A 27683-nucleotide genomic window follows, 5' to 3' on the forward strand; every position below is an offset into this window, starting at 1 on the left:
CCGATTCGTATTGCGAATCCTCTCCTCAAGGGACTGGGCAAATTATTATTTAAGAAGGGAAGACCGTGGTGGAAAATTTACGAGCGGAAAGTGCACGAAAAATCGGCAATATTTTCGTTAAATCGTCGACCGATTTTCCCTTTAATGCTGACTGATACGTACTGATTATGGCAATGAAAGGTCTGTGATTTAAATATTACGGACATTAAACTGGATTTACGATCTACGTGCGTTCTTGAAAAGTCGGAAGCTAATATTCGCGAAAATTGAATCTGATCGAAAATTTTTTATATTTTGAAGTATTTTAATCACGGTAAAAAATCCATTAAAAATATTATTTCTCTCTGTGTGTTGTAATCCAATTAATTGAGCCATTTTATGTTTGTTCATATAGTTCAATTATTTCGAAACTCGATTAAACAATAAAGTACATTGGCGCACTTGTACATTGTATTTTATATAATACATCTAAACGCGCGAAAATTATTCCTCATTATAATTACATTAAAATCTGATAATAAAAGACCATGTACGATATTTATAGTAATATTGGATTATTTAGCTGTATACCGGGTCATTTATTACGTAATATACTGCACGCTGCAAGAGAGAGCTCTACGTAAATAGTTTGCTCCGATGCAATATTTCGGAGCTTGCTAATTAATTTCGCGATCGATAGACGAGGTACGTCTTTTGACAGAACGTATTTCTTGAGGATTACTGAGAAAGACGCGCAATTTTCCATTGTAAAGGATAATTAATGTAGCATGAATCGTAATAAGAACGGTAAGGGCCGCCTCAACTTTGGCGATCCGACCGAATTTGCAAAATCGTCAAGCGCACGATATTCAACGGACCTGGACCGTGAATGGGAACTCAAACGAGATATAACCTCGATGCACAAGAAGGATTTTCTGTCGGTTTACGACGGCTCAAAAGGAAAGTTGTCCCCGCATCGTCATCTCCTACGGATTTTTCTCCGCGGGGAATCCGCGTGTTTCTTTTTATCGGAGTAACGGAAAAACGTTTCACTCGGTCACTACGAACACTTGGAAATTACACAATCGGCACAAAGGGAGCTCCACATATTTTTTTTTTCTTCCTTGTGTCGCGAAAGCTTAAGCTTTCCTTCGTTAAAATCTCGACGCTTTCCGTTTGGTTGCGCCTCCTCTTTCGCGAAACTGTGTACATTTATTCTCAGGATGATAGAGCCGCGCGCTTGACCCAATTTCGCTTCTTTTCATTTGCGAAAACGGTGGTTGTCAATTATGAATACCATTTTCTCCAGGTCTAGTCCTGCCGGTTTTTTCCTCTTCCACTTTTGCGGTGAAGAAAATTTGTCATTTTGCTCTTCAGCCAATGTCCCGTTATTTATCGAATAACGTTCGATATAAGGGTCGCTTATAAATACAAGCGGACTAATTGAAGAGAAGGGCTTAGATTTATGGCCGTACGCTCATTTGATTAAACTCTGTACGGACATCACGATGTTTGCAGAGATATCAGTTTTTGTTATGACTCTAAACTCGAACGCGATGAGAAAGAAATGATAAGAGAATATATAACAATATTTTCTATAATACAATATTTTATAAGAAAATATGTATGCTACGTTTTATAATATATCGTTACTAATATATACTAGTATTTATTTATTTTTTAATTTAATACTTTTACTGAATGTATATATTTAATTTTTAAGAAAATTAAACTTCACATTTCTCTTTCTCTCTTCGTTTTCGTGTCCTATTTTTGACCCAACTAGTATTATCTTTTGCCGACTGTTTTCTCATCAAACTATTTCCAAAATTAAATAACGGCGATAAATTTTTAAGCATTTCCGCTAGGATTTGGTAAAAAACAATTTTCCGCGACAGAGAATTTATTGTTCACATTTCCAGTTTTATTACAGGAAACTAATGTTCGGCCCCACAACGATAAAACTCTTATTTATAAAATATAAGTAAAGTGCACTCATGTTAGAATATAAGTTAAGATAAGTGCACTTAAGACACACTTGCGTTTTAAGTGCACTTATCGTATTTTTTATTTAATAATACGAAAAAAAGAGTGTATATTAATTTATAAACAAATATATTATTCATTGACGATGAAATTGGACTAAAGTTATAATCGCTTTATATATATAAGATTACGAAATCAAATAAGCGGATTGTTTGACATTAAATTAATTATATATAAATAAATTTTAAACATACGATCCTTTGAAACATTTCCAAAAATTAACATAACTAATAAAATATTTGATTATTAATTGCGTTATTCACATCATTAGCGGAATATACGTCGCTACATATTTGAAAAAGAATTTCTTTCTCTCTCAAAGAATTTTCTTTCGACAAGAGCGTTATTATATTTTCCTTAATAATTTTTCCTTAATAATTCCCCGATATATCGAGTGTGTATCTGTATTCCGCTAGTAACAGGATTGGTTCCGCCAGTTTTTCGCGATAGGTTTACGGGACTTATCGCTCAGCCGGATTTGCAATGACGTTCGTTGCACGCGCTTCGTCATGTGACGTACGATCGTCGTGAATCCCGGAGAGGAATTCGAAATTCGCGAGATGAAGATCAGAGCTTCGATCATTGATATCGAATTTCTCACAATATGTATTATGGCTATTACAATCATCCCCTCGTATATTGCACATATACATACGAACGCGATCTCGAAACCGGAGCACAATGCGCAGAAATCCTCTCTCCTTGAACTGCATATCGGCTTTAAATGACACCAGCTGCGCTGTAATATGTACATGATTTTCGGTACCGGGAGATGCAGATGGTAGTCTGCTCGGTATAATTAATCCACTCCGCAGAAGCAGCAATAAAGCTGCGCTATTACATATGATGTGTTTACGGTTGTAAACATCCCGCCATCATATACATGTACATATATACATACGCACATAATTTATTGAGACATTAAATAACTTGGTGTTTGCATTATATCGAAGAGGTGCATTAATACGTCAATTCAACGGCGAATTAGCGGCGAATTTTCCGTCTCGCGATTAACGGGGAGAGAAAGCTTTTATCTACAAAACCTCGGAAGTAATAAATATGCCGCGGGCGGAACGAGTTTGTGCGGGAAATGCTCGCATTGCGAGCCCCGGTATCTCACCATGTTGCATCCGAAGAGAGAGAGGAAGAAAGAGAGATATACGATGTACTAACAGATCCATCGATCGGAGCGAGGTACTTGGCTTTTTAACGACGTGTCAATCCTCGAAGCCCGTCCGATAAGAGCGGTACGTAAATCTACAATTTGCTCGCGACAGACGATTGCAATAGAACGATGTTTCACGAATAATAATGGTTTCCGGTATCTGTCTCTCGTGATTTTTGACAGACAGGGATTTTCAAAATAAGGTTTAAAATATGATATAAGTCATATTTTGAATTGATAACATTTATCTATAACACATAAACGGTGGAGAAATTATGCAAATATTTACAACAAGAAAGAAAAACTAGTGTAAGTTTTAATATATTTTTTTTTATTTCTTTATCGATGAAAATGATTTTCTCAATAAATGTCAATGTGTCATAACCGTAAAGATATTATCGCTGTGTTAGATTAAAAGGAGACAAATTACAGTATTAAATTATTTTCGCGATTTATGAAAACGCTTATTTTCTAGAGGAAGAAAAAAGTTTTACAGGCAATTAAGAAACTTTCACAATTGCTGGTCCTTATATAATATAAGTAACATTTCATGTAATGATATATGATAATATCCATCTATAATAACACATAAGCGATAAGAAAATTACATAGATATACATAACAAAGGAGAAAGAAAAACTCCATAGTAATAGTTTTTAATATATATATATTTTTTTTATCGGTTCCGAAGATGATTTTCTCATCAATAAATGTGAGTGGAGTATAATCATAAAAATATTATAACTGTGTCAGACTCAAAAGGAAAAAATTACGGTACTAAATTATCTTCGCGATTTATTAAAACACTTAATTTTTTTGAAAAAAGAAAAAAGTTTCACAAGCAATTAAGAAAATTCTACAGTTGCCAATCGTAACTATCGGGTACCGCAATAATTTCGCTGAAACGGCAAGGTAGAAAATTTAGATTGAAAGTTTCGAGAACTTTTAATTCCAATATGTCGGTGCAAACGTTCATTTTTCTCCGAAAGAAATGTAATTGCTCATCAGTTACGATGAAATCATGCGATGATTTTTCTTATATATATTCTATGTTTCGTTTTAAAAAATCGAATATACTTTAAATCTACGAGAACGCACATATCCTTAAAAGAAGATAAAATATATCTTTTATACAATATTTATCGAAACAAATTCATCGATAACAAATTAATATTTATCAAAATATCAATATCATTATTTGCTAATTTGCATGCTAATCTTGTTCGAACCAAAAAGATTTGCATACAATTATACCGGGATTATTCATTTTGAATAATGGAAATGCATATTTTTTTCTATTCGATATATCGTCAATTTTTTTCTGTTTTACATTTACATAAACAGAGCAATATGGAATACATTTTAATAGCTGCATAAAAATTTCCAAACAAAAAAAATTATATAAATGCAGAAATATATTCTTTTTTGTTTTCTAAAAGTGCATGACTATTTTTCGCTCGTAAAGATCTTACAAAAAAAATATGATAACAGGAAAAAAAAAGAATTAAAAAAAGAAAATTTAAACCTATGAATTTGTTGAAGATGTTTGGAAGTCAAGTAAATATTTGTTTATAATTTTTATAAAAAATTAAATAACGTATTTAACATTATTTAATCTTTTATCGCACTTGCAGCACGACGAAATACATTTGTGCACATGCGAAATGTATAAATTTGATGTTGCATTTAACGGGAAATTTATAAATATGCATATAATTTATACTATTATAGAATTTATTTTTATAAATAATGTTCTCAAAATTATGATTATTATTATTGATTTTATCCTTGCTTTTTATGCATTAGAAAGTTACAATCGTGCTAAAATCTAGAGACTGCATCCTAGGTCGATAATTTTGTTATTAAAACAAATTATTTTCCGATTATATATTATAATGCAATTGCATATTTCTTGTGATTATTCGTTTATCGAGTTTTATGACGATATAAATTATGGATGAAAAACTTTTTTAATTATGTAACTTTAGTGTAAAGAATCTGATAAACCTCTGTCGATAACTATTTCTCGTAGAATAAATGAATTAAAATAATACGCTTCCTTTAAGGATTGCAAGGTGGCGGTATGTACCTACATTGAATAAAAATCATTGAAGGTTTATTTAAACTAATTTGTTATAAAAATTACACACACACATATATATATATATATATATATATATATATGTACAGAGAAATTATTTGTTGCGTTAAATATAAAATTGTGATACTTTTGATGAGAAATTGTAACATTTTACCATTTAATCTCTCTTGTAAAGAGGAAAAATAAATTTATTTAATATTAGAATGATCGTTGATAATATGTGCGTCATTGTATAATTGATAATTATATCTTTTAATTACCTCTTTTTAACAGTTTTTAATTAATTATTATCCATTATGAAAGATTGTGACGATTGTGAGAGAAATAATCAAGTTTTTTATGATGATCGGATATTAATTCTTATTTTCTTTGATGCATAAAATGGAAAAATTATTCTTTAAATTAATTTCTAAAACAATTATCTTTTTCACTAAAATTTTGAAGAGAAAAAGATTTTTCATAGAGTAAAACGAAATGTACAAGAACTTGAGAAAAATTTGTTAATACAACATTACATTTATATATTTTTCTAGAAAAAGTTTACAAGTTATTTTTTTATTATCTTATTCGTCATTTTCGTTCGGAAAAGAATATATAAAGTTATAAATCTATCAAGAAACGTATTTCTAAATTATTACTGAAACTAGAAAATTGTATGTATGTGGGTCAGTGATTTTATGAGTATTTTTGTACTTCTTCAATCATAATTTTAGACACACATACACAAAACGAAATCACTGAGATACGTCGAATTATTGATGGTACTGTAATTTCACATTGAATATGGTGTACGTTTACATCATTTTACCATTATTCATCGAAATCAAAGCATCATCAATCACTCCATCACTACATGTCACACATGGATGTGTTCAAATCTGATTGATAATTCATTTAATATAACATTGATATTGCCACAGAATTTCTATTCCGTTGAAATGTTCCGACTGTTTGATGTAGCGTTTAATATGTTTTGCTTTTTTCTCAACCATAATTGCAGTCTGCAATTTTCATTTACAATCTTCGTGCCATTTTCGCGAAATCGTACATCCTAGGACAGAGTCATTGCGAGTTTAATTCGGACGCTATATCGTCCGATTTCCATGAAAAATCTCAACTATTCTGGTTTCATTTTGCATTGGTTCGCGTTATCCGATTGAGATTGAGCGTTAAATCAATTTAATCGAGTTGCGGATTATCGATTCAATCTACCATAAAAAGTTATCTATCAGTTTTATCATATCGTGCGTAATGCGTGTTGAGTTTCTCATGGGTATCACTAAAATATGACCTCGTATAATCGATTTTTCCGACATCAGGTATATGATTCGTAATGCAACTGATAATATTAGTTACATTTATGTTATCGCGCTTATCGCAATATGAATGACGGGACAAAGTGCGCAACATATTTACTAAAATTAACAATTTAACGATAATATAGTTATGCGTGACTTTATACGCAATACACGTGAATAAATTGACATTTATTAGCATAAATTCATCCGATAATATAATTAACAGCTCTTTTGTTGATCTATACGTGTATCGATTATAATATAACGAGGATGCAATTTCTTTCAAGACGCTTTTTTGACAGTAATTTAGTTTTATATGCAAGTTTGGTGATTTTATAACAGTTGAGGAGATTATTAGGTGAGGGAGACTATTAAAAATGAAGGAGCGAGAAGCTTGTTTACAGCTGAAGAGTTAATTATTCTTATTATTATTTTTATTATGACAGTTACAAAAAAAATACTATTACACAAAATGATGTATGGAATTGGACATTATTATATTGAAAATTAATATCGATTTTTTTAAAATATATTTTAACGATATAATTTGCAATCAATTGTCAAATTAAATTGAGGGGAATAGGAACGGGGTAAATTGTTTTAATAGCTAATCCGTATAATATTATAATAGCTATCCGTATAATATTAGTATTTAATAGCTAATGCGAGTCCCACGTGTGACAGGCTGCTTTACTACAGTGAAGATTCAATCACGATTTCTCGTCACGTTATGCTTCTCTCACATGTTTGACAGTAATTTATTATATCACGTTGCTCATATTGCTAATAATGTTGATGTGAAATGGTACATTGAATTTAAACAATAAAATACAATTGATAGTTTGAATTAACTAAAATATATAAAATTTAATGCGTGTGAATATTTGTTTTCAGATTTTCTAAAAAAACACGCGTGATGAAACATAATTTTTTTGAAAAAAAAACGGACAAAATGTTAAATTAAAATATACGAATTTAAATAGACAAATATTATCCCTCTCTTTCTCTCTCTCTCGAAATAATTCAAGATACAACCTTTCTTTAAAAAGAAGAGATGATTAAAATTTCATTTTTTATAATGTATTATATATAAAAATTATTACATATACAACTCTTGGTGTACCAGTTAATGTCATTACTTCTTGACCTAAATTGTCATTTTGCTCTACTCGCAGATCTATCAGAGAGAGAGAAAGAGAGAGAGAGAGAAAAAAAAAGAAAAAACGCTCGTAAAAGGTTACCGATTTTATTTAAAACCCGGTACATGTATATTTTTTTTAGCATTTTGAAGTTTGACGGTTCCCTCCGCACTTCGAATCCACTTTTTCAGTGTTGATGCATTTCGACTCTTCATTAGCATATGAATGTGCATAAAGGTGGTAATCACATAATTGGCTTTTCGGCGATGAACGGGTACGGGCAGAAGAGGGGAAGGGGATGAAATTCTCGCAGAGATTGGTGCGGGTCACGGGATAACGCACTGGGGCAACAACTGGTAGCCCGATGGTGGCCTCCGAAGGTGCGCGAGAATTTCCGGAGAGGACCGAGCTTCGTCGTCGAGTCAGTCGCGATTCACTCGCGGCATTCGGCTAGTGACAGACAAGAAACACCGGTCGGGGCGGACGAGGACGGAGAGCTCGGTACAAAGGGGGGGAGGGAGGGTACCGCGTGCGAGGGTGCGGAAAGTGGAGCAAACGGGGAAAGGGAAATTGGGTGAGGGCGAAACGCGGAGATAGATAGCGTGGCGATATCATCGAGCGACGGTGAAGAGCGTTTCGTACTCTGCGTTGTTGTTTGAAGGCGGCATTTTTTTATCACCCCAGTGGGGGTGCACTATCGGTGCGCGATAAGTGCTGACATCTGCGTACCACCCTCGGCATACACCGGGGTTTCTCTCTCGGGTGCAAGATGCAGGTCGCCGTGACGTTTTTCCGCCGCTGTTGAAATATGAGTGTGTGTGTGTGTGTGTGTGTGTGTGTCGCGCAGATTTTACATGCGCAAATGATATTACCTAGCGTCTTTATGTCGCGATCATAACTGTCACTTAGCGATTGAATAGTACGAGTGAATAGCTCGTCTTCCCCGATAAATCGGCTTGACGGAAGTGAAGCGAGCGAGTTAATTGCGTCGTTAGCTCGCATGCTGCCGTTGCTTCCGTAGCTACGATGGGAATCAGAGTTGATTTTTCTCCACAGTAGTAAATGCTTGGCGTGAAACGCGGGTGCTCCTATCGGCGGCGTACTTTAATTGGCTCGCCGAGTCTCATTCCTGGCGGTTCGCCAATAACCAGCGGCGGAAAGGCCAACCGATGGGAAATTTGGCGAAGCAGAGTGCGCTCGAGCGAATGATTGCTTTTAGATGCATATTTCTGCGCTTTTTACCTTTCGTGGAAATAAAATGCAGAGAATGAGAAAGAGGGGGGGGGGGAAGGCGTTGGAAATTATTTTTAATGTTTATTACTGATAATGTTTGTTTTGAATTAATAAATTCAAGATGTTTACTCACAGGATGCTTGTCAGGAAATTAAAGTTAGAAATCTTAACATCTTTTCTTTCTCTTTTAGAAAAATGAACAAAATAGACATATATTTCTTTTTTATTCTTTGGAAAATACTGTGTATTTTCTACTAATTTGATAACTTCGTAACTTACTTATTAATTTAATCGTATTAAATTTATGAAAAAATTATTATACAGCGCTTTTTAAGTACGATCGAATGCGGATTAAAAAATTTGATTGAAATTTATTAAAAAATTTTGTAAAGCAATGTTTTTATTTATTTTTTTCCACTAATTTGATAACTTCATATCTTATGTATTAACTTAATCGTATTAAATTTATGAAAAAATTATTATACAGCGCTTTTGAAGTACGATCGAATGCGGATTTAAAAAATTTGATTGCAATTTATTAAAAAATTTTGTAGAACGAAATTTTGTTTTTATTTATTTTTAATATTACAGAAGCATTATGTAAAAAGAACTTTTCTTCACTTTTATCTATGAAACTTTATTTCAAAAGCAGGTAGGAATATCAATTGTACACGAGAGATACTATTCTTTGTATGCTACGCAGAATATCTTATGCACATTATAGATTCAATAAGTTTTTATATTTTCAATTTTTTGTGTTTTTTTGGTATATTTTTTAAACTTGCGCAAAATTTAACGGTTATATGATTAGAGAATTTTTGTAATGCCTGATTATGCGAGTGGAAAATGCGAGTGAATTTTTGTATTATTATTATTATATTATTACAATTGTAAAAATTGATAATTTTTATACATGATAGCTCTAAAATTTACAGACACAATAATTGTAACATCTACGCGCATGTTTTCACTAAAAACTTATTTTATCGAAATTATTAATTATTTGGACACATATTATATATAATAACATATTAAATATATAATAACATATTAAAAACATTATTAAAGTTTAACTTTAATATAAAGAGATAATTAAATCTCTCCGAGAACCGAAAATGTATTATATGTAATTATATGTAAACATCATATTAATTATATTAATTATATTACTTACATTAATTACTTATTTTGTTTAATATTTTACTATTTTATGAATTTTAATGTAATATAAAACTAATATAAACTAATATAAATTTTTTCTAACTAATATAAATATGAATATGATATATTAATATTTGAATTCGAAATTAATGGCGCATCTTTAGACAATCAGTGAGTTGTACGATATTCCAACGATCATAATTTTTGCGATAGAACTTTAATTGGAATTAAATCTGAACTTACTCTTATGCATGGCGGAATGCCAGGAATTGTGCTAAATGATTTATGGAGGAAAAATTTCTCGTTTGCCCTGCACCTTATCTACTTTTGCCGGTGATTTATTTTTGTTTCTGTGATTATTATCGCATTCTAACAATCTGTTAAAAGCAACGAATTGCTTTTGCATTCAGAATCACAGTTTTTGTATAAGTATTATCAAGATCTTGCATTTTGTTTAGTTGATAGTTACGGAAAGATAATTTTTGGAATTTATTTATTGTCGATTATTTTATAGAAAAAAGGAGAAAACGTGAATTTCTATGAATGTTTTATGTGCTTTTATTAATCAATTTACATAAATATAATCTATTATAAACAAATATTAAATATATTAAAAAAAACACGCAGCAGAAAATTTCTACTGAATAAAAGCGAGGATGAAACTAAAGTTTTGGTAAAGTTAGTTTTGAAAATATCACAAATTGCTTATACGAACTTGTAATATACTTTCGCAAAGCGAGTATTTCGTACTAAATGGGGCTTAACGTTTTTGCCATCAATAATGACCCATCCTAAGAATTAATTTTAATGATCTCATTTAACGTCGAGTTAATCTCAGTAGTGCTCGTCTTTCAGACTCAATTAATAAATACGATATTTTTTATGCGCTGCTAATTAATATTTTTTCTCGTATCTTAATTTTTAATTTATTTTATTGTCAAAAATACTAGCATCGATACGCAATAGTGTGGGCTTGAAGGGTTCTGAAATACAAGAATTATGAAAAAAGTATCGCTGCTTTAACAAATGGGTACGAAACTTTTGTCAGTCTATCGAATAAACCATATGTTACTTTTCTAACAACTAAGTGTAATAAGTAAAGGCAGTCTGAAAATAGGATCTGTCTATATTGTGACATAGCTGAGTCTCGGAACTCCACATAGACTGATCATCTATCTTTTCTAACTTTTCAAGATGTTGAACTAAGTTACTTGTTTTTTAATGCTTGATCAGAAAGAAATACTATTACAAAAATTTCATCTTTTCTTGTGTTTTTATGTCACTCATATCTTGAACAGAATTCTTTACTTATACGCATTTAAGAGATTAAAAGCACTTTAATTCACTTTGAATGACAGCCGAACAAAAATATCACCGCGAGGAGGAGATTAAATATCTGTAAAAGTTTTCAAACCGCATGAAAAATTTTCTACGCTAAAAAAAGTACACCTCTTTTAACACACTCTTTTTCACAGTACATATCTGTTTATATATTTAAATATCTTATCTAAGAAAATATATGGATCGTGTCAAAGGACATTGCTCATTTCGGTCGTGCTGTAGATGCATTACTGAAGGATGATAACTTCGATTCATCCTGCTCGAAATTAGTTGCAATGAATCTTTGAGAGAGTTTTCCTTGACGAAATTCGCAGAGTTTTTAAGAACTTATTTACATAAGTGAAAACTTTTGCTAACGCGTCTTAATACCGAAAAGAGAAGGAAAACATGGTGTATATGGGACTCGCGGGGCAATACTTCTCGGAACTGGATCCGAATTTCAATGGCCCGCCAAGAGCAGTCGATCCAGCTGTCCGTGCTCGCAAACTTGTAAGTAACAAATTCTCATGCTGACAAAGTTTTTAAATTTAGTTTTAATAATGCCGTTTGTTACATAAATCAATTTTATAGATTTTTTGTACAATAAATTTTTTTTTGGGAAAATATATTTATTTATGAAACGAATTAATATACATATAAACTTTAAGGAACAGCCTTTAATTATTTGTTATCTTAATAAGCATACTCTTTATTTATTGTTACATTATTGAAAATTTTACGCTAAAGTATGAATAAAAATTTAATTTTGATCTATCTTATATCTCGAACATTGCAATTGCATTGTTGGATTAATTTAAGTACTTTTAGTTTACTTTTGAATTATGTATGTATACACGAAAGATGAAACTCTCATCTCTATATATTTTCTTTAAATTAGATCCACTGTTTACACGGATGAATAGTTTACGATGTTGGAAACTGTTATTAATTATATTTCGTTATTAAACTGCATAGCTGTTATTTCAATTTTTGTTTATTCTTTTCGTTTATCTAAATAAATGTATTTGTTTTTCTTTCATAAAAAAACATTTTAAGTAAAATTGTAAAAAATAGATTATTTTCTGAATGAATTTTAGATATTTAAAATTGATTAGAAATGTATTCCATTGCTCACACAAAATTGAAAATAACATTTCTAAAGCGCTTTATTATTTTACGCTTCCAACACTAAGTGCTACTGTAAAATGTACATTTATAATAAGCTACAGAACAATAGCATTTTCCTTTTAATCAGAGATTCTTTGATACTCTTCTTTAATGTAAAAAATCAGATAATTTATGATTTAAAATCGCATTTACCATATATAAAATCATATTTAATTTTTTACGTTCTAATCCACATTAATTCTAATTCCAATTTTATATGTTAAAGTATTTATCTTAATTCGCCACAGCTCAGTGTAATTTTAAACAATGAAATGAGACTGCCATATAATCTCTTTTGCAGTAGCATTTAATATATAATTTTCTTCACTTATACCAAGTGAACACTTTACTTTAGAGATTCCTTTATACCGCTTTACACTTTACACATTAAACACAATTTTTCTATGACCTTACATTCTATAATTTTCACATCTCAAAATTTTTTAATGATATATGTGATATCATTGTACACGAAAAAGCAAATCTTGTTCTGAGGAATTAAAAAATTATAAAAATATTTTGTGTAAAATCCGCTTATTAAATGAAAGACTTTTTTATTATTTTGCTGCAAAAAGGAATGTATTTCACGCTATAACAAAATATAAATCAAGCATTTATAATACATAAATGTGTTGACGCAGTACTGACTTGTACTGCGATAATTATCGCGTCGGTACATCCTGTGTAATTGATCAGCCTTTAACGAACGGAAAAGCTGATCGCGACTCTCGCGCGTATTTAAAATTGCCTGAAAAGCCATCGTTAATTAGTCACCGATGATTGCGCGCCGGTATTTTCTCTGTCCGCAAACTGTAATCGCTTTATCAGCCGATAATCGTGTTTCAATGGAAACGCACGATGTAACGAATTTAAATGGTCGCTTTTGCGGTGAGAAAAGACTTTTCATTCTAGAGTGCACTTCGGTGCATTCGCTCGCAAAACACGCCTATAATGTTAATGAGTCCGGACGCATGCTGCATTATTATTGCAGACCTTCTTCCCGCTCGTTTGTTAACGTTCCCGCAGAGCTGGTTTACATCGTCGTGAATCGAATTAGCATTGAGTGTAATCAAAAATGACTAATTATTCCGAGAATTAAAAAATGACTAATTATTCCGAGAATTAAATGTAGTATTTTATTATTAACGCGTTCTTTGAAAAAACAGAGAAAAAACAGAGAAAAATCCACCTCTAAAAGAAGAAGATGGGTTTGATGGACGCGAGGATCGGAAGTATCGTGAGAGGAATCGAGAACAAATGTTTATGGAAACGCGTTAGCGATTCATAGAGAGTCATAATATACATAACACACTTTGGAAGCTAACATGTGGGACGGTTTCTTTTAAGCCATAGTTTAGTCCGAACATCATTGGAAATAATGCGTTCGGATTAAGGGTATACGACGCACGAATATATGAGAGGTATCTCGGAAAAAATCTCCATCATTTGTTAAGTTGATGTAAAAGAGTCGCATTAAGCAAAATATATACAGAGTGTTTTCACCTTTTGCATTTAATAATTATAAATTATATTTTATTATAAATATAAATTATTAATTTATATTTTACATTTAATTATTGAAAAAGTCAGATTCTATTTAAAATCTTAGAGAGAAAAAAGATCACGTTAATATAAGGAAAAGGGAGGAAGAAAAATATTTTATATTAAAATTATTTAAAATGAGTTAAAAATCTCACGAGATTTTTTTGAGGACACTATATATTTTTCGCATTCGTTAAGTAGATAAGACAGAATTAATTTGCAAAGTGCTAACAGAAGTAGGATACCTTGGATGCTATCTTGTAATGAAATGAATATATTTCTCGCATATAAAATTGGATATAAATTTATAAATAAGAGTGATATAAAATCTCCCTCGGATAACAGCAATTATTTTGAATTAGAATTTAATTTATTTAAGTAAGTTTGCACATGTGAGGATAATTCTTCTCGCTTCATATAAAGCGAACAAATTATATCAATATATTTAGAAGAAAAATACTTTCACAAACTTGCCTACTTGTAACTGAATATTGAAAAAAAGCCTGGAATATTTATAAACAATTTTATTTTATTTTATTTTCGCGCCATGATGATTCCAACATTTTTATATTTTCGAACAATATTGCCGACAATCCGGGGAATAAACACAGGCATTCAGGAACGTTCCGATCAATCGAACGCCGTCTTTCAAACGATGTCTTTATTTTATATGTGGTTTACCCACGCTCGGCCGAGGTTTAGTCGAAATAGTTGACGTGCACGTATAGATATCTCAAATTGCGACAGCCGAATCTCATTCGTGCATGGAATGACACAATGGTTTATCTCTCATGGGCGTAACGTCTAGCCGAGCGCGGATGCCTTCGCGACTACTGTAGGCAGGGACTACGTACGTATAGACCACTGTCAAGGTATTACACTCCGTATTGACCGGGCTCTTGCCTTGGCTGCAGCAACCTCATAGTACGTGCGAAGTCTGCGAATGAATTTTTCGGACGTGCTTCATCATGCCAAACTGTGACCTGCGAGCGAAGGACATATTCTCCTTCGCCAATTTTACACGGCTGAAAAAATTGCATGTCTCGCCGGCTTTATTACTCAGGCCGTATCGCTTTTTATTAAGAACCGTCGAAATTGCCCTCTCTTATATCGTTTATCCAAAAATAATGGAGCCTTTTTTTGCACCGAGTACGATCCATAAACACACAGTGTTGAGAAATTTAAGAAAAACTCGAGTTATTTTTTGAAATGTTTATGCACACGATGAAGACGAGAACATTTCGTGCTTCGAACGTGATTCACGAGATTCGTTCGCTATTCAGTTCATCAGGATTGTCGCGAAAATGATGTAAACACGAGTGACATAAATGCGTTCATCTCGATTGATGTGTATTTTGTATCTTGTGCATTTCAGGTGGGAATGGAACGTCGTGACGTTATATTGACAGCAGTTTTCGGAACAGTCGGAGCTCTTGCAATTTTAATAGGACTCGCACTGGCGATGTGGCTTTATCTGCGCGCTAGAAAGTCCAAGCAACAGGACGACGATCTCGAGGACCAGAATGAAAATGGCGAAGGTTCGAGCCAACAACAGCAACCTACCAAGAAAAATGGTTTTCTGAATCTGAAGACACCCCTCATCAGTACGAAGGCTCTTGGGTGAGCGATTGTTTTCTTTTTCGTTTATTTTGCGAAATAGCCGAGACATAACTCTCATTAATGATATAACTCTTCGAAATCGATTATATTTCTTCTGAAAAATTATTTTTTTAAATTATTGATTCAATATTTTCATCAATATATAAATAACCATATAATTTAGTATATAATATAAATATATTTTTTTACATTTCTCTGTCTCTTTTGCATAATCTAAATATATCATATATAAATTGCAATAATTAATAACAATAATAATTGTCAATATATAGAATAAATAAATGTATGCTTTTTTTATATTTATAAAGTCGTAGACGGAGAGTAAAAAAGTTGCGGTTATTATAAAATTCACGTCCGTTTATTTTACTTTTCTTATTTTGAAACTACAACAACTTAATATACAATATTATTAATTTTGAGTTATGTCTTTTCGCGTACGCGATTAAAAATGTCGTTCTATTTTATCTCACAAAATTGTGCATTGTCTTTCTATCATCATTTTCATTTTGTAGCTTTATTAGATAAAGATGAAATCATATTTTACAGTAGCACATCAATAATGCGATTTTCATACAATTCGTATTTTTTTAAAATATTATATTCTTGCATAATTAAGTGCAATGGAGTTATTATAAAAAAAGACGTCAATTCAAGAGAAATGGAATAATTATTTTTTTCAAGTTTTTTGCTTGATTTTATTCTCAAAAATTCTTTATCATGTCAGTTTTCAGAAATTTGAAATTGAAAATTCCGACAATATATATAATTTTGAACAGAGATATGAAACTTTTCTGGCATGTGATATATGATAACTATAGCGTGAAATAAATTAAGTTAAAATAGTTCTCCTTTGCAAATTTAACTTTGACACTTCTCGACATTATGATAATGGAGCCTTTTGATGGCTGAATTTATATCGAATATTGAAAAAAATGATTGAGGAAGCGAAAGAATGGTTATTCCGTTTCTTGGATATGAGAAATAGCCGATTGAATTAATTTGATATGTTTTCGATATTACGCGAGACACAGTTCTCCCCGTTACTGTTCGAGTACCCTCCAAAACGGAGGGTAATTTTCCGAAGTAGTAGAGCCCGTATATTAGTCAGACACGCGAAAGGGGTTGCTTACCGACGGTTGTCGGTAAATTTATCCTGCTGGTAAAAGCCTCGGCGTTATCAACGAGAGAATTTATCGTGAGCGGAGCATTTCTGTTTCGCGTCCGGATAATAGGAATTTAAACATGCCTCGTATCGATAAAATATTGACAGATGTCATCGTATCGTCGAGTGATACTCGAAATTTCTGGCAGAGATCATTTAGTATTGACAGTCCTTCATCATTGTCCTTAGCCGAGTAATCGAGGGCTAAGAGACTTCACTTCATTACGCGTATTACTTGGTGGAGGTAAAGTGAAATGCATCATCGTCTCTATATCGCTTATCTTTAAATTTAATATTCTGAACATTTCTAATGAAATATATTTTTTTTTCGCAATTTTAGAGAGGCTATAGCATAAAAGACTATCATATTAAATACAGCTAAGGGATTAATTGCCATCTTCTTATAATATCGCGCTAAATAAATAATAAAACGATATCTTGTTCGATTTTAATTGTACGAGATATTTGAATATCGATATCCGATAAATATTTGAGATTTCTTTTAAACGTTATATTAAAAAATTTTTCCATCAGTTTTATATCTGTTCCTTTATAATTACATGCGCATGTGTGTGTGTGCTTTTTGTTAACGAATTATGTGAACTATTATTACATGTCCTTGTGACACATGACGGAACATATATAGTTTTTTTTTAAGGGATTAAGAATATAATATGATAGTAATAATATGATAGTTTTGCTGATGCGTTATGACTTTCTGGGATGTCTCAAGATATTAAATATTTATGGCTTATTTTCTAACTCTGTCAATTATAAAGATATTAAGGATTCAATATTAGTGCTCGTTTGGAGCTCAAACTCATTTTTCCGCAATTTCATCGGTAAACGTGATGGACTCTAATATATCGAACTGTGTAAATAAAGTTGAACCCACCCCTTTTAACGTGCAATTATATGGAACATCTAGAATCGTTAACGAGCAATTCATGTAACCGCTGCTTTTTATGGTTTTATTTTCCACTCATTCATATTATTGAGTCTATATCGTATATCTTTTCTATCTCAGAGAGAAAAATAAGATATTGTAAAATGTATAACGATGATTAACATTAATTAAGAACTAAATAATAATAAGAAATTTTAATAATAAGAATAGAGTTTCTTATGATATCGCACTAAATAAATAATAAAATATTCAATTCAGTCTATAAACTACTCGAATGAATATCGATATCCGCATAAGTGTTCAAAATTCTGTTTTGAAGACCATACTAAATTCTTTCCATTAAGAAAGAGACAGTTTCATAAGCGGTTATTACAAAAAAATAGTAACAAGCAAAAATTTATATTTTAATAAATTAAAAAATAAATAAATTATTTTAATTTAAAATTTAAGTCTTATTAGATCTTATCATTGATTACAAAAAATAAGCTTTTTAAATTTTAATCCGATTTTATAAACGGAAATAGAAATACACACACAAAGAAACGAAAATTTATTAATTTTTTGCTTGTCTGTTTTCTCTTTATCTTTTTGCATTACGCTATAAATATATGAGAATTATTCGCGAAAATAGATTGTCGCAGATTGGATATTTGATATTATGCAAAATAGCGATGAGAGATTATCGAACGTAGGAATATCGTGAGATACGGTAACGGATTCTAATCGTATTGTCGATTCGATTATCAAGAAATTTGCATACGGTCGAGCTGCCAGGATGTTACTTAACTATGGAATTTTCCATGACAGAAGGTGAAAACAATAGAAGCAGCAATATTACAATTTTCAATGGCTGTCGAGATTGTAACCTCGACTGTATGCACGTTTCAGAAATGCGCTGTGACGTTATATTCTCAGTATCTCCCAGGATAAATCACGGTGGAACAAAACGGCGCCGTATGAATAGCTCGAAGGGATATTTCGGTTGAACCGAAAAGCAGAAAAATCGCTCTTAAGTCTTATAATTTATTCATCTTGTGTAAATATGGACAGCGATACACTGAACGAGCGTTTACTTGCTCGGGAAAGCGCAAACCCAACTCAAATAATGTTCCATCTTTAAATTCCGCCGTATCACATTGTCCCGCTACAAAAAAAGATCGAAGTTAACCGCCGTAAAACTTTACGGACGCGATGCGTCAAACGCGCTTGTCCCCTTGTATAAAAATACAGTCGGTTATTTAAATTATTTTATCTTCGCGATGAGATAATTTGAAAATTTTACAGTGAATTAATTCGGTTTTCTTTCGCCATTCTTTCAATTCTACATATTCATGAAATGAAAATACAAACGGCGCCGAGATGTGGCGCGACTGCAGGGAAATCAAGGGTGATTTATCTGTATTATGCGCGAATAGCGGCGCATTAGTATTTCGATGGAGTTCGCGAGTAGTTACGAGGGTCCCTCGGAGACGAAAACTTACAGGGAACGACCGTCGTGTTGTTTGAATTATCGTTTGCCTAAATCGACACGTCTCTCTCTCTCTCTCTTCTCTTTATACGCGTTTGAAATTCTAATCTTTGGAATGTTCGTTCGGTATGGACCGATAAGCTTTTATAAAGTTTTAATTTGCGCGACTACAGTCGCATGAATTCGCTATCGGGGGAAACGCACGTCGCGAATGTCTGCTATTCGTGAAAATGGGAGCGTCAACGAGTTGGTATCGAGCGAGCTTTTTCCGCGAGGGAAAACGGAAGCGCGGGGGTAGTTTTGCATTCAGCTACGTTGAATGAAAAACAAGTCTCTTCCAACTCTCTTCCGACGAAGCTCTTCCATCGAACGAATTTGTCGCATTTGTTTTTCTTTCATTCTTTTATACAGCGGTAACACACGAGCGTGGGAAACGCGCATGCAAAACGCGAGGCGTACAAATACACGTCGTATTCGAGGTCTATCGACTCGAATCCGCTTGCAGAAAATAGGCCCCCCTATTCGGCAGTTTCGCTTAAGCTGTTTGCAACGACCACTAAAGCACCCTGTCGTGACGTTGTATATCGTCGCCTTTAGCCTCGAAGCGATGTGACCCCGCGAAGAAAAGTTATAAGCCCGCTCTCGACATCGACGTTCACGTCGATACTTTGCGACGTGGTTGGACGCTCGTGCAATTTGCCGATCTCGAAATTAATCGACAGACTCGTAAGGTAATCTATCTTAAATTGCAAGTTTCTTTACTTATATATCTGCGATATTTCTTATACAAATTGGACAGGACAATGCTATTGAAATAGTCGCGGTTTCTCTCGCATTTTTTAAATTTAATCAATCAGTGAGTCTCTAGGAATTTGAGTCATCTCTAGCTAGGAATTTGAATTTCTTATCTACTCATCTACAGAAACATGATAATAATTTAATTATTTATCTACTCATCCACAGAAATATGATAATAATTTAATTATTTATATGATAATAATTGAATTATTTATTTTTTACATAATTTCCAGAAATATATGTGACATTTGTTATTCTCATATTTGAATTACGTCGGAAGAGATTAATTCTTTTAATTCCGAATCCGTATTTAATCAATATGCGTCGATTTAAAGAGTATATGCAACTCGGTACGATAGACGAATTCTCGCGAAAGCATTAAAGCATCGAGCCCTACCGAACACACGAAACGGACGAAAATGTCTGCGAGACACGCATGACATTTTTGGCCAGCGATAAGCTTCGCGTTTCCGCAACGTTATCTCAAGCCGAGTGCTTTAATTAGTAAATCGCATGTGCCTCGAATTTCTGCGCGGTTTGCATAGAAATGTAAATGCCTGCGGTTGGATATTTTCTAGCAATTATTTCGCATAATCTGAGACATTTTAGGAAAACAGATATTAACGACTCTTTATTTTAGGAAATAGAAACTGAAATGAATAAAAATGAAACTGGCACTATTGCCAAAAACTAGAAGCAGAAATAAAAGCCAAAAAGTAACTCGTATATTTTACGTGAATATACCTTTGCAAATAGTTATGTACACGTCCAAATATTTTTCTACAAACGTAAATATCAATATTAATTTTGACATATTTTCACAATATTTATGTAGTTTTCAATTTATAAAAGTAATTTTCATACATTTTATGTCAAGTAATTAATTTCGAACAAATAATTATTCACATTTATAAATAATTAATTTCGGGTAAATGTTATTCATATTTACATATAATTAATTTCGAGCAAATATTAGTTATATTTACTTTTATAAGAGTGAAAGCTATTTTTTTTTATTTTTATTTATATAAGTTATTGCTTTTAAATAAAATTTCAGGAATGTAATGCTCTAATGGAATCACATACTTTAATATTTAAAATGATCTCGATTTTTACTTTTTAAATTAATCTTTCAAAGAGTTTTTATGATAAATTGAGTATTACAATATATAAAATGCGTTCAAGATTAGAAAAAATTGAAAAATTAATATATTTATTAATAAGATATTTACGTTTTTTAAACTTAAATGATTTCTAAAAGCTTATGTCATATATTGTAAAATGTTCGTTTCAACAATAACTATATTAATGATTTTAATATTAATAGTAAATAAAAAGTACATAATATTCCATTTAAAAATTTTAATAATTTAGAGTAATTTAAGTTATATAAAGTTATATAGTTTTGTTTAAAATATCAAGATTTTTTTATCTTTTCAATAAATGTGTTGAATTTTTCTATACATATTTCGATAGCCAATAGTGATATATATGTAGTATATTACAAAGTCATTAGAAATTATATAAATGAGTATAAATATGCTAATTTTATAATTTTTTTATATTTATTTTTGGAAAGTCTTTTACAAAAAAAATTGCTTTCACATTGTTGTGCTTCGATTTATTTCTTCATAAGGAATCATCTCCTTGTACCACTATTCCGGACGCACTCACAGCTTGAAGACGGAAGTAATTTACTTTTCTCTTTAACCTACATGAAAGAAAAACGTAAAGATGAAGAAAAACCAGAAAAAGGCATTTTATTGTTGAGAGCATAATGAAAGTTGACCTATTTATTATTTTTTCTTTCATAGCGCATTATTGTCATTCATGCTTTAATGAGGAGCGTGAAATAGTACATAAGTGTATACAATATATATAGCGTGTCATTGAAATACTTAAATAATAAATTTATTTACTTTGCGAAGTATTGAACACATTTCGTATAATAAAATAGCGAAAAATCATATCAATTACCTGAATAATTCATATTGAAAATTTTGATGTTATAAATTACATTATAATCTTTGTGTGTGTGCATATAAATAAAATAATAAAGTTTAAAAATGTACATAAATTTTGAAATTATGTACATTTATGTACAAAGATTATAATGTAATTTACAACATCAAAATTTTCGATATGAATTATTTAGAACATTTGATATGAATTATTTAGAAATTGCAGTCATATAAATAAAATCTCAATCTTTCTCACAAAAATATTATATGTAATAGAAAATAACAAATATTACATTATATGTAATAGAAAATAACAAATATTACATTATATGTAATAGAAAATAACAAATATTACATTATATGTAATAGAAAATAACAAATATTAATTTTTTTAGTAAAGTTTATATATATATATATATATATATATATATATATTGTTTTATTTAAAAAATATATACTTAACTAAATTTTCAAGATTGATTTTCAAAATACTCGGAGCTGTTCTTTGTAATAACATCGGATTTTTTCAATAAAAATATCAGACGGTTTCTAGTGAACACAAATATACTGCTATATCAAAATAAATAAAGCACATAAAATACTACGCGATGCAATTTTTTATTTTTAAAAAATAATTTTAAAAAACTGCTTCGAATATGACACTTAGATTCATTTGATTTTCCTACGAGATCCCTACGTTGCAACTAATAATAAGTTATATATTTTGAAGCACAAATATATATTTCACAGTATATTATATTATATTTTCGCATATTTGTGTTTTTGTCAACAGTCACTTTTTACTAGATAAAAAGTATTTTAAAATACTGAATTACGCGGACACACGTTTCCCGAGAAAAGTCACTCTTGGCTGACCAAGCATGTGGTCATTTTACTTCCTGCGTTTATAGTCATATCCTTTTTACATTCTCGCAAGAAGTATCTCAAAAACATCTCTAACAAAATGTCTCTAACAGAATTTTGGTATTCGAAAAATTCGAATACCAAAATTCGAAGGATTTCGACATAAAAAAAACTCTTGGGCGATATTAATTATCAACATTTTAAACAACTATTTTTCAATATTAATATTTTTATATAATTAAAATACAAAATATGTAAAAATAAAAATAAAAAATCTAGAGGAATAATTACAATATTGCTTCACACGCGCGTACACACATACAAATTTAATAATGTAATATAATTAATAATGGATATAATTAATAATGAAAACAATTAATAAAATATTAAGTGTTTAATTAATAGATAATTAGATTCTAGATTAATAAATATTTTGAAATAAAAAAATCATGATGTTTAATTATAACAGAAAATATTACAATACAATTTTGTTAATCCAGTGTGTGTGTATTACTGTAGTGAATTTAATACATAATAAAATCTTGAGAAGAAAATTTATTAACAATAATAATTTGTCTTTATATTCTTAGATATATTAAAAAAAATTATATCTTTTATAACATATAATTATGATTACGTGTATAGATATTAGTATTCACTTAATCGGGGAAAAATTGCGTTATATCATACATATTATACAAGGTGTCCGAAATAAAATAATACACCTGAATAATTTGTAAAGTAGATGTTAGAAAATAATTGTTTAATTAAAAATGGTGGTGTAGTGATAACATCATATTCAGCTTGCCACCTATATATTTCACAATTTTTATTTGAACAATTATTTCTAACATTTACTATTTATGAATCATTCAGATTTCAATTTTATTTTATTTCGGACACCCTATATATTCAGGATACCGAGATCGTTACGAGCCGTTTCGCAAAAGATACATATTGTCATCCTGCTGCTCCCGCGACGGTAGAATTGATCCTGTAAGCTAAGCAGCTGCGCAGTTGATGCAAATGCGTATAACAATAAGATTCTAATTACAAATACAATATTATCTGTGCCATTACTTTGTTAGGTATATCTGATTATTTATGCATTATTAATTCGGCTCTGGAAGAATAAGTATATCCGTTTTCTCCTTTGTGTCTTTATCTTATTACGATTTAATTGTTATATTACTCTTCTAAGATTATACAAACGTCAATTTCATGTCAGATAAATTAAACTCGGTTTGTATACGCGAAATATTTCAATTACTTTTCTTATGAATAATTAAGTAGTGTCGGTTATGAAGGATCATGATGAATACATCAATATATGTAAAATTTAAAATGCACTTGGTTTACCGTGTATCGAATATATTATAGATAGAATCGGCAGACTTAAATCTTTTTACGCGAAACTCGTAAAATAATTCATAAATTTTTTTCTCTCGGATTTTATCCAGATGACTTTTATTATTTTACAATTTTTCCTAATCTAACACGCTATTAAAACTTTTTGACGTAATATTGAAATTCTCATGATGTAGAAAAAATTTAAATTGAATCTTCATCCATGCACTAATGGAGACTGCTTATAGATTTTATATAAAATTTAGTTACAAATTAAATATATGACTATATAATATACATATAGTCCAGAGAGAGAGAGAGAGAGAGAGAGAGAGAGAGAGAGAGAGAGAGAGAGAGAGAGAGAGAGAGAGAGAGAGAGAATAAATCTAAAATAAATATAAAATAATATATTTTTGGTTATAATAAAATATATTCTATAAAATAGATGAATTTAATCAAATTGAATTTAATAAAATATATTGAATTATTTTAATTATATAATTATATTAATTTAATCAATTATATAATTTTTTAAATAAATCATATAATAGATTTTTCTTAGAAAATTTTATATAGTAAAATGTATATAAATAGATATATACAAACTAAATTAATAATTATTAAAAACACAGTAAATTACAAACAAGTATATTTATATAGATATCATCTTTTATGCAAAATATACGCACAACATATTGTTTATAAAAATAATATTTACTTGCTCCTGGAAAATAAATTAGTGAAATAAGGGAAGATAAAAACTGTTCAACCATTAATCATCTTAAAACATTAACGACTCGAAAAAGAACTTTTTATTACGTTGTTTTTAATATTAATCGAAACCCAGCGGCGAGAAATTGTTTTGGAATGGAGCCGAACAAATTGGCACGGCGGGAGGTTTATCTAAGCGCGTTTTAATCGACACGATTACACCATCTTACGCTCAGCGGGAAAATGGCGAGCGTTCTAATAAGAGGTAACAAAGTAATTAACATCGATTAACTTTTAAACGACCTTATCGTGTCTAGCTTTATTCATCAAAGTCAACCATCATCCTATTACGTCACATTGCACTTTATTCACCTTGCTGGAAGGCATCTTGAGTTCGATCAAGATCTTAGATTCCGTTAATGAAATAATTGCAATTAACTATTATAAAGTATAATTTATTTTTGTTCCGACAGATTCTGCAATTTAACAACGTCAACAAATGATTCATTACAATCAGTAAAAGGTCACGAGATTGTCGATATAAAAACTTGCAGTGGTAATTAAATTTAAAGGATTTATAAAGCTAATAGTAATGGAATATTAAATTGAACTCTTGATTCACTTGATGACAATATAGTTTATGCATTATGTATTAATTATTGCGTTACACAAAATAATTCTTTAAAATCTATTTGATTCGAGAACATTTTTTTGTACTACATTTCACAACTAAGATCATTTCACAACGAAGAATCTATCGTTTGATAAAGGAATTTCGAGAGAAATTGCAGACATTTTGATCTCTACAGACCTTTGTCTGGCTTTTTCGTTTTGTATACAAGACAATATACATCATCCACGTACAAAATATTTGCTTGCGACCACAGCATCCAAGTACAATACGTGTAGAAATGTGTATATTACATTTTATTAAAAATACTTAATGTTTATGTTGAATGCACATTTCTTGTAAATTCTCTGTATTTCTAACTTTTGTCGCTAGTACTTTTATTTATTTTTACGTTTCTCGCTCTTCATCATCTCGTTTTTTTCTCTCTTTCGCTTTCCTCGTCTTTTGATTGTCCCGATGGATTCCTATTGTCGACCGATCGATATGCAAGCACGAGAGAGTAAAATGGAAGCGAAGAGATTGAGAGGATGGAGCAAGGAAGAGAAAAGACCGATAAGCAAAAGACGCGAGAAAAGCAGACAGTAGAATAGACAGCTACTGTACTTATAGATCGTTATCGAGGTTTTAGAAAATCTCTGGGATATAATGAAGCGCGCGAGAGATCTTTTAGAGAAAAAAGAAGCGAAAAAAGAAGAGAAAGTAAATATGGAATATTACTTTTGGCTTATAACGATAGTCATTCTTGTGTTCTCGCCATAATATGGTATTTACAGTGCGGATAACAGCGTTTAATATCAGCTATAGAACGATATTCCTGCACACTGGGATAAGTAGTAAAGACGCATTTAATTGAAGCATCAAAATGATTTATATCAGGCATAAAAACGAATCGTCGCATAAGCATATTCGAGATGCTAATAGGACCATTTTGTTTAAAATGAAAATGTATTTGAATCTCTTTGTTTTGTATTATTATATTTTTTAGTACACGTATTATTTAGAAGAGAACGGGCAAATTAATTATAATGAAAATATTATAATTATTATAATTATAAATTTTTCTTTTCTTTCCTAAATGACACTTATACTAAAAAATATAATACAAAAATATAATTAAATTAATGTAATAATACTTTATTATATAAATATATGCGTAAATATATTATTTTCTTTATTTCTAAAATTACATAAATTTACAAGGAAATGATTTTGCAAAAAGTAAATTAAAGGAAAATAATATTTATCGAAATAATTTTCCTTTATATTAATTCTTGTAATTCTTTTTCATGAAATTATGTAATTTTAGAGTTAAAGGAAATCAGTTAACGTAAAGTAAACTCACACAAAAAGCACATATAGGTACGAAACCCATTTTACTCGAGGTTTTGCTTAGGTTGGCAACAGAGATGACTCCTTCGAGACAGAGGCTAAAAATGCTTTTGCTAGAAATGCCAGTGAGTGCTTAGCAGTAATAGTAGATTTTTCCTGTAAGCGAAATATTGTTCTCTCTGCTAAGATGAAGTTAAAACGGAAATATGGTATATAATTTGTTTCGCAGCGAACAATAAAGAAATGCGGTGTTAAATCGTATTGAGAAAAGCGATACGCTTTTAAAATAAAATAGAAAAAGATTATGTCACTATAATGTAGAATAAAGTATTTTTAGTTGCTCGAAAGGAAAGAGATAATATTTCCACATTAAGTATGTTTTATGGTGCTTTAAATTGTTGCTTTTTAATCGAATGAAATCTATTATGTTACATTATACTTCAAAGCATTCTGGCTTTTTGTTAAAAAATGCTCGATAGCATTTCACTGCACTTTAAAAGACTTTTGTTTTTCCATTTTGGTTTTACATATGCGACGTGTTTTGGAGCTTTTTGACTGAATAATGCGCGTTCTGGTACTGCTGAAATACATGTAAAAACATTTTTGGTTTTAACAGCATCTTGTTGCATCAATGTACGCGCGGTTTTTTGTATTGAGTTATTAAATAATATCTGTCTATAATCCATACATTTTTATTCGTACACTTTTCAAGTTAAAAATTATATAGTCATAAA

The 27683-nt window shown here is 30.7% G+C and overlaps 1 protein-coding gene across 5 annotated transcripts in view; it reads left to right on the forward strand.

Moving 5' to 3' along the window:
* Positions 1-27683, forward strand: part of LOC105250594 (synaptotagmin-7) — a 156983-nt gene that overhangs the window by 47740 nt on the left and 81560 nt on the right. For 3 of the 5 annotated variants that reach the window (XM_011256806.3, XM_011256798.3, XM_011256793.3), the window contains one exon: positions 15527-15771. In XM_011256806.3, coding sequence (XP_011255108.1) covers positions 15533-15771 — 239 coding nt within the window. In that variant the 5' untranslated portion in view covers positions 15527-15532. Of the gene's footprint in view, positions 1-11785; positions 11953-15526; positions 15772-27683 lie in introns of those variants that run through there. The other 2 variants (XM_011256778.3, XM_011256787.3) reach the window with 1 other exon arrangement.

The sequence above is a fragment of the Camponotus floridanus genome, unplaced genomic scaffold (genome assembly GCF_003227725.1).
Source record: "Camponotus floridanus strain SB8 unplaced genomic scaffold, Cflo_v7.5 scaffold24, whole genome shotgun sequence".
NCBI lineage: Eukaryota > Metazoa > Arthropoda > Insecta > Hymenoptera > Formicidae > Camponotus > Camponotus floridanus.